Here is an 8,415-nt window from a genome sequence, read left to right as displayed (position 1 = left end):
AGTCAACCGGGGAACTAATGTGACAGGGAGACATAGTAGGTTATTAACGGAAGGACTAGGTAGGTTCTTAGATAAGGTTCCATTACACCAGAAGAATATGCCTGATGGAGCCCTTAAGGTGATATTAGGGGGCGTTGCAGTGATGCTGCAGAGGCTGGAATTGGTTCCTGAGAAACAGTAGGGAAACTTCTCCTGACTGGGGTTTAGGTATAGGGGCACGTTCAGGATAGGAGCATACGAGTGGTTTCGGAGGTTGTTAGCTTGGGCAAAGGTAGAGGGTCCCCATGGCAGAGGGACAGCTGTTAGCGGTGGACGCCCTAGAGTGGCGCACAGGAAGCAGCCAGACAGGCTATGAAGTCCTGTAAGGTTAGCAAGTTCTAGTCCTTCTTGTAATAACTTTAACCAGGAGAAAGGACGTAAGTCTTGTGTTAGTCTGCTTTCCTGTCGTTGGATATTCCCGTGGACCAGGGGCAGTACTTGCACTAGGCCTCGCCACAGATAGAGGTGACTGCTAGGCCATGTGGAGGAGGGGGAGTAGTATACAGCCCCATGTTGAGGTGTGGTCCAGCGGGAGTTCCAGGGGTCTCTAACTATCCATGTATATGGAAAGTCTCTATCCCGTCTACGATAGAAGGGCCATTTAGGGTCTAACTGTTTTCTCTCTCCCCAATAACGGGGTCTGTGGATGTTACAATAGTTATAAGGACAGCCAGCATTTTGGTGCCACCAATAGTGTTTACAATTGTATTTAGTCTGATCAAACTCAAAGCATATTATTGGTGTCATAGGTTTGGCTATTTGAAAACCAGTAAAATTTAGTAGAATTGGGCTGTTGCACCCTGAGGAAGGGCAATCAGCACTGGCCAATAATTTTCCGGGCTTATGAGGTTGCCCAGGGTGGGTTCGGTTTTCATAAAGCCAGAATCTCCAGACAAAGGGATTATGAGCTGGTTTTGTGATTTCTCCAGCGGCCACTAGGGCGACTAACATTAGGGTTAGACTACCTAACTGCATGTTTGCAGTGAGCTATGCTGTCGGCGCAGGGTGAGTTTTAAGGGGTTGTTCCTAGCTCTGTCCACAGTCCACGTGTCCGGTGCTTCAGCCGCCGCCGTGATTGGTCCCAGAAGATCAGAGGTTGGGTCCACTGGCTTGACGTGTGTGTAGTGGATCCACGATGCGATGCCTTCTACCTTCAGGGCGGTGGGTGTGGTTAGGAGTACCTGGAGTGGTCCTTTCCACCTGGGTTCTAGGGTCTCTTGTCGGTGTCGCTTGACCAGGACCCAGTCTCCCGGCTGGTACGGATGGGGTGTCGGCGGGGGACCGGTCTCATATAGTTCCTTCAGCTTGGGCCAGATTTCTTGATGAATTTTCTGCAAGGCTTGTAGGGAAAACAAGAGTTCAGAGACATTTTCTGTTTCGGACTTGAGCAGATCATCTTTTAGGCCGGGAACTAAGGGTGGGGGTCTGCCATACATAATTTCATAAGGAGTAAGGCCCAGTCTGTAAGGGGTGTTACGGGCCCGGAACAGAGCGTAGGGGAGAAGGACCACCCAATTAGTACCAGTCTCCATAGTCAATTTAGTTAAGGTCTCTTTTAAGGTCCGATTCATTCTCTCTACCTGTCCTGAACTCTGGGGCCTGTAAGCGCAATGTAGTTTCCAATTTGCCCCAAGGATGGAAGCCAAATCCTGACTTACCTTAGCGACGAAGGCCGGCCCATTATCTGACCCTATCTGGATGGGGAAGCCATACCTGGGGAGGATATCTTCCAGGATTTTCTTTGCTACAACCTGAGCAGTCTCTTTCTTGGTGGGGAATGCTTCAGTCCACCCTGAAAAAGTATCTACAAAGACAAGTAAGTACCGATACCCGTATTTTCCTGGCTTTATCTCAGTAAAATCTACTTCCCAGTAGATACCGGGCCTGGTTCCCCTGAGCCTTGTTCCCGTTGCAGCCTGGGATTGGGGGTAGGCGTTGTTAAGCTGGCAGACTTTGCAACTTGTCACGATGTTGCTGGCCATCTCGGCTGTATGTCTGAATTTGAGCTTAGAGCGTCTGATCAGGTCTATCATCCGCCGAGCACCCAGGTGGGTGGTTCGGTGGATGTGTTCTAACACTTGTTGTCCTAATTTTTCTGGTAGGATGGTTTGGTCATCAGTATCAGTCCACCACCCATTCTGGATCTGTTTCAGGGGAAGCTTGTCAATCCACTGGAGATCTTGTTCTGAATAATCAGGGAAATATGGCAAGTCCCGGGGGCCCGGGTCAGGGAGCTGGAGTGCAAGGAGTTGGCTGGGAGCCTTCGCCACCTTTCTTGCAGTTTGGTCCGCTAGAAAGTTGCCTTGAGCAGTTGGAGTAGTTAGTTTCTGATGCCCTGGGCAATGCACAATGGCTAACTTTTCTGGCCTCCATAGGGCTGTTAGCAGGGCTAGGATTTCTTGCTTGTTTTTTATTTCTTTTCCTTCAGCCGTTAGTAACCCCCGCTCCCTGTAAATGGCCCCATGTATATGCGCTGTTGCAAAAGCATATCGGCTGTCTGTATATACCGTCAGCTTTTTCCCCGCCCCTAAGGTAAGAGCTTGGGTGAGCGCTATTAATTCGGCCTTCTGGGCCGATGTCCCCGGGGGCAGGGGTTCCGCCCAGATTACCTTAGTCTCTGAAGTCACTGCCGCTCCAGCGTACCTCTGGCCCTGATGCATGAAGCTGCTCCCATCAGTGAACCAGACGAGGTCGGCGTCAGGAAGTGGGCGATCCTGCAGGTCTTCTCGAACTCCGTGCACCTGAGCTAGTATCTCGGTGCAGTCATGGAGTGGGGCGTCCAGGTCCGGGTTGGGCAGCAGCGAGGCAGGGTTTAAGGTCGTTGGGGGCAGGAAAGTTATCCTGAGAGGATTTAGTAGTAATCCTTGGTAGTGGGTGAGTCGGGCGTTACTCATCCATCGATTGGGTGGCTGTTTGAGTACACCTTCGATGGCATGTGGGGTAACGACCTGCAATTCTTGCCCCATGACAAGCTTATCAGCATCCTGCACCATCAGAGCCATGGCTGCAATCATTCGGAGACAAGGGGGCCACCCGGCAGCCACTGGGTCTAACTTCTTTGACAGGTAGGCAACTGGCCTCCGCCAGGGGCCTAAGTTTTGAGTTATTACTGCCTTAGCGATACCTTTATTTTCATCTATGTATAAGTGGAAGGGCTTGGTAACATCAGGTAGTCCCAGTGCAGGCGCGGAGAGTAGGGCAGTTTTAATCTGTTGGAAAGCCGACTCGGCTTCGTCTGTCCACTTAAATGGCTGCTGCCCCCGTGTTGCCTGATATAAGGGTTTAGCCAGTTCTGCGAACCCAAGTATCCATAGTCTGCAAAACCCCGCTGACCCCAGGAATTCCCTCACTTGTCGGGTGGATTGCGGCCTGGGGATCTGCAGAACAGTTTGTTTTCGGGCGTCTGTTAACCAGCGCTGCCCTTCTTTAAGCAGGTATCCTAGGTATGTTACCTCTGATTTACAGATTTGAGCTTTCTTTGCTGAGGCTCGGTATCCTAGATTTCCCAGAGCTTGTAAGAGACCTTTGGTCCCTTGGATGCAAGCTTCTTGGGTCTCAGCAGCAATCAGGAGGTCATCAACATACTGTAGTAAGGTTATTTCAGGGTGTTTGCATCGGTACTCACCCAGGTCTTCATGGAGGGCCTCATCGAACAGGGTAGGAGAGTTTTTGAATCCTTGCGGCAGTCTGGTCCATGTCAGTTGGCCACTTATGCCTCTATCAGGGTCATTCCACTCGAAGGCGAAGAGCTTTTGGCTCTGAGGGGCTAAAGGCAAACTGAAGAAAGCATCTTTTAAATCTAAAACAGTGTACCATTGATGTTTAGGGTTTAGGGTGCTTAGGAGGGTATATGGGTTAGGCACAGTTGGATGTATGTCCACAACCCTCTTATTGATTTCTCTTAAGTCTTGTACAGGTCTGTATTCTCCACTATTAGGTTTTCGTACCGGCAACAATGGAGTATTCCAGGGTGAGTGACATGAGCAGAGGATTCCTTGGTCAAGGAGCCGGCGGATATGCGGGGCAATTCCTTTCTTGGCCTCTAGGGGCATCGGGTATTGGCGTACCCGCACGGGGTCTGCCCCAGGTTTAAGTTCAACAAATAAAGCAGGACGGTGTTTTGCTAGTCCTAAGCCCCCCGTTTCCGCCCAAGCTTCTGGATATTGCTGGAGCCAGGTTGCTATGTCCTGGTCAGGGGCCGGTTGCTCCTGGTGGAGCCGGTACTCATCTTCTAGGGTTATAGTTAGGACGGACACGGGTTGATTGTGGGAGTTGGTCACGATGGGCCCCTCAGGGAGGAAATGGATCTGTGCTCCCATTTTAGTTAGCAGGTCTCTCCCTAATAGGGGACAGGGGCTCTCAGGGATAACCAGGAAAGAATGGGTTACATTCTTGGCTCCGAGGTTTACTGTTCTTTGTGTTGTCCATGGGTATTTCTTAACTCCTGTGGCCCCTTGTACCCACGAGGACTTGGAGGATAATTTTCCATTAGTTTTAACTAAGACTGAGTGCTGTGCTCCCGTATCGACCAAGAACTGGACTGGGGACCCCTCCACTTGCAAAGTTACCCTAGGTTCGGGGAGGGGATCCGAACCCCGTCTTCCCTAGTCTTCATCTTGAGTGACTAGTACGGGTGTAGACCTAGGGGGTCCCTGTCCTCGTTGTTTCTTTTTGGGGCAGTCTCTTACCCAGTGGCCAGCCTCCTTGCAGTAGGCACATTGGTCTTTTTTCAGATTATCATGCCTGGGGGGCCGCCTGGGTTGGGTGTACTCTGGCTGTAGATGCTCTTTCTGTACTACTGCTGCCAGGACCTTGGTCATTTTTTCAGTGGCCTTAAATTGCCTTTCTTCTGGAGTATCTCTGTTATTGTAAACCCGCTGGGCTATCTGAAGGAGGTCCTGAATCCGCTTTCCTTCCAAGTCTTCTAATTTCTGGAGTTTTCTTTTAATATCTGGGGCTGCCTGATTTACGAATGACATTACAATAGCTGCCTGACTTCCTGGAGCCTCTGGATCTATGGGGGTGTACTGTCTAAAAGCTTCCATTAATCTTTCTAAGTAGGTGGCTGGGCTCTCTGTCTTTTCTTGCAGAATAGAATATACTTTAGCCAAATTAGTGGGCTTGCGAGCAGCTGCCCGGAGACCTGCCATTAGAGTCTGGCGATAAAGGCGTAGCCGTCCCCTACCTTCTGCCGTATTGTAGTCCCATGCCGGCCTGGTCAGAGGAAAGGTCGCGTTTATGAGGTCGGGGTTGGCAGTCGGTTGACCGTCGTCCCCCGGGACCAGCTTTCTAGCTTCTACCTGTATTCTCTCTCGCTCTTCCGTGGTAAACAAGATTCGGAGGAGCTGCTGACAATCGTCCCAAGTGGGCTGGTGGGTGAACATGACACTATCCAGTAAAGACAGTAAATCTTTGGGGTTGTCTGAAAACCGAGCACTCTGAGTCTTCCAGTTATACAGATCACTGGTGGAGAATGGCCAGTACTGGAGCCTGGGGATTCCTGTGTCATCTGGGGGTCCTATTTCCCGGAGGGGTAAAGCCACCGTGGAGTCAGGCGGCTGGGGGGGGCTAGTCCGCAAAGTGCGCCCTCGCGTCCGCCCCGCCGGCCCCTCAAAGTTACTTTCTCTTTCAGCAGGCCCGTGAGTGGCGGCCGCCTCCTCTCCGCCTGCTCTCTCCCGCGACTCAGCCCGAGGGGCCGGAACCTGGGGCCCGGAGGGGTACGGAGGGGGTTCTGTGAACAGTGGGTCCCCGCTATCAGGTAGAACAGGATGGGAGGGGGCAGTTGGTTGCTTGGTTTTTAGTGGTCGAGCAACCAGTGCCTTAGAGGGTTCAGAGGCTAATTGGAAAGGGGACAGCCAAGGAGGCGGGTTTTCAACAAGGTCCTGCCATATGAGGATGTATGGGATTTGGTCTAAGTGGCCCGCATGTCCAGGTAGGAAAATCTTGGATTTTACCCTAGTGATGACAGCAAGTCGGAAGGTCCCTTCGGGTGGCCACCCCACATCAAAGGCAGGCCACTCGGAGCGACACAGAGTAATTAGCTTTCCTTTCCTGATTTCCATACCAAGATCATGGCCCCTTGCTCTAACTTCTTTGAAATTATTTGTAAGGAGAGATAGAGGAGTACTCTGGGTATTGCCCATCCTGTAACGATTTGTAGTCCTTTCCTGTAAAGGAATGTGGGTTAGAATCCCAATAGAGGAAATCTGATCTGACTTATTACTGATAGCTAGCCGGGAGCGCGGCGCCGGAAGCCGGGAGCCCGGGGACCGGGGCCGGAAGTGTGGCGCCGGAAGCCGGGAGCCCGGGGACCGGGGCCGGAAGTGTGGCGCCGGAAGCCGGGAGCCCGGGGACCGGGGCCGGAAGTGTGGCGCCGGAAGCCGGGAGCCCGGGGACCGGGGCCGGAAGTGTGGCGCCGGAAGCCGGGAGCCCGGGACCGGGGCCGGAAGTGTGGCGCCGGGAGCCCGGGGACCGGGGCCGGAAGTGTGGCGCCGGAAGCCGGGAGCCCGGGGACCAGGCCGGGAGCGTGCCGGAAGCCGGGACAATTCAGACAGCGAGCGCGCACCCGGGGGCCGGGGCAATTCAGACAGTGAGCGCGCACCCGGGGGCCGGGGCAATTCAGACAGCGAGCACGCACCCGGAGACCGGGGTCAGATTCAGACAGCGAGCGCGCACCCGGGGGCCGGGGCAATTCAGACAGCGAGCGCGCACCCAGGGGCCGGGGTCAGATTCAGACAGCGAGCGCGCACCCGGGGCCCGGGGTCAGATTCAGACAGCGAGCGCGCACCCGGGGGCCGGGGCAATTCAGACAGCGAGCGCGCACCCGGGGGCCGGGGTCAGATTCAGACAGCGAGCGCGCACCCGGGGGCCGGGGTCAGATTCAGACAGCGAGCGCGCACCCAGGGGCCGGGGCAATTCAGACAGCGAGCACGCACCCGGGGACCAGGGTCAGATTCAGACAGCGAGCGCGCACCCGGGGGCCGGGGCAATTCAGACAGCGAGCGCGCACCCGGGGCCGGGGTCAGATTCAGACAGCGAGCGCGCACCCAGGGGCCGGGGTCAGATTCAGACAGCGAGCGCGCACCCGGGGGCCGGGGCAATTCAGACAGCGAGCGCGCACCCGGGGGCCGGGGTCAGATTCAGACAGCGAGCGCGCACCCGGGGGCCGGGGTCAGATTCAGACAGCGAGCGCGCACCCGGGGGCCGGGGCAATTCAGACAGCGAGCGCGCACCCGGGGACCGGGGTCAGATTCAGACTGTTGCCCGGATCGCGAACCCGCTCCGGCAACCCAGATCGCAATTTAAATCAGAAGAGAGCCAGGGGACGTCTCCCACCGGTCTCCACTGGCCGTCCTATAGCGCGTCCACCAGGACTGTGCCAGCCTCAGTTTCAGACCTCGCGAGTCAGAGATTCAGATTCAGAACAGACACACAGACACAGACAGACAAACAGAGACGAGCCAGCTCACCTATCAGTAGATCGATCCTAGCAGATCCGTTGACCAGGGGTCTGGTGGGCTTGGGGAATCCCGGACGAGCCCCCAGATGTTATGCCCAGACTGTTTGTTCCCCAAAGAAGACCACCAGAGTCCAGAGTCAAAGCCAAGCGGCAAGGATCTTTACTACAAGTTCGAACCTGGTCCCTCCTTTACACAGTATACAAGAGGGCCCCGAACAATGCGAGCGTTTGCTTTTTATAGCCCGAAAGTTGTAGGGGAACAAAGAAATTCCTGCGCTTTCCGTAACCTTGAACGGCTGTCTCCTTATCGGAGACTTTCCAGGTGGTGTTTGTACTGAGCTCAGGGAGTTTGAGAGATATATGGTGGTGGGATGGGAGGATGGGATGTGTTTGTGCTAGGCTCAGGGAGTTTTGAGCCCGGGGCTGAGGAATGTGCCCAGCTCCTTTCAATCCACCCACCTCAGCCTCCCAAAGTGTTGAGATTACAAGCATGAGCCACCACTCCCAGCCCCAAAGACATTTCTAAGTGTTTAAATTACACTTTTTCTTAAAAACTGCAGAGTAGCTTCTGTTGTTATAGCTATTTGGTAAACTGAGAAGAAAAACTTCTGCTCTAAATGACAAGGTCCTAGGAGATAAATAAACAAAAACAAAAATATGAAGACCTTTTAAATACAAACATGCATACATGCACATATACATACACACATCTTGGATGTTAACCTTCCTTTAAGCTGACTTTTAACCATTGAACTCCTAAAACAAAAAAATATGTTTCTCTTCTCAGAGGACTTTCAGCAGGAATGGACCCCATACCTCCCATTTTTAAGTATACATGATATGAAAAGGAATAAGGCAGGTATGCAAACCAGTGGAGACAAATTTTGGACAACACAAGAGGGCATGTAGCCGGCAAA

General features: G+C 53.5%; 1 protein-coding gene and 1 long non-coding RNA gene across 2 annotated transcripts; both read right to left on the bottom strand.

Annotated features, from left to right (window-relative positions):
• Positions 1 to 730: 730 nt before the first annotated feature.
• Positions 731 to 7,774, bottom strand: LOC139363257 (uncharacterized). Its single transcript, XR_011623225.1, has 2 exons — positions 7,509 to 7,774; positions 731 to 1,378 (listed from the first exon to the last, which is right to left on the bottom strand). It is a non-coding gene; the product is annotated as an uncharacterized lncRNA (long non-coding RNA).
• LOC139363256 (uncharacterized) lies at positions 2,760 to 6,265 on the bottom strand. Its single transcript, XM_071096162.1, has 2 exons — positions 3,665 to 6,265; positions 2,760 to 2,880 (listed from the first exon to the last, which is right to left on the bottom strand). Exon 1 carries the CDS (start codon positions 6,180 to 6,182, stop codon positions 4,644 to 4,646), a length of 1,539 nt encoding a protein of 512 aa, XP_070952263.1. The 5' UTR covers positions 6,183 to 6,265; the 3' UTR covers positions 2,760 to 2,880; positions 3,665 to 4,643.
• Positions 7,775 to 8,415: the final 641 nt, after the last annotated feature.

Source organism: Macaca nemestrina, chromosome 5 (genome assembly GCF_043159975.1).
Source record: "Macaca nemestrina isolate mMacNem1 chromosome 5, mMacNem.hap1, whole genome shotgun sequence".
In the NCBI taxonomy this organism is placed as follows: Eukaryota; Metazoa; Chordata; class Mammalia; order Primates; family Cercopithecidae; genus Macaca; species Macaca nemestrina.
The sequence above is the reverse complement of the archived record's forward strand: the minus strand, read 5'-3'. Positions and strand labels throughout refer to the sequence as shown.

Bases quoted from the DNA above. Each gene is read 5' to 3' on its own strand.
- LOC139363256 (XM_071096162.1), bottom strand. From the start codon at position 6,182: ATGGGCAATACCCAGAGTACTCCTCTATCTCTCCTTACAAATAATTTC.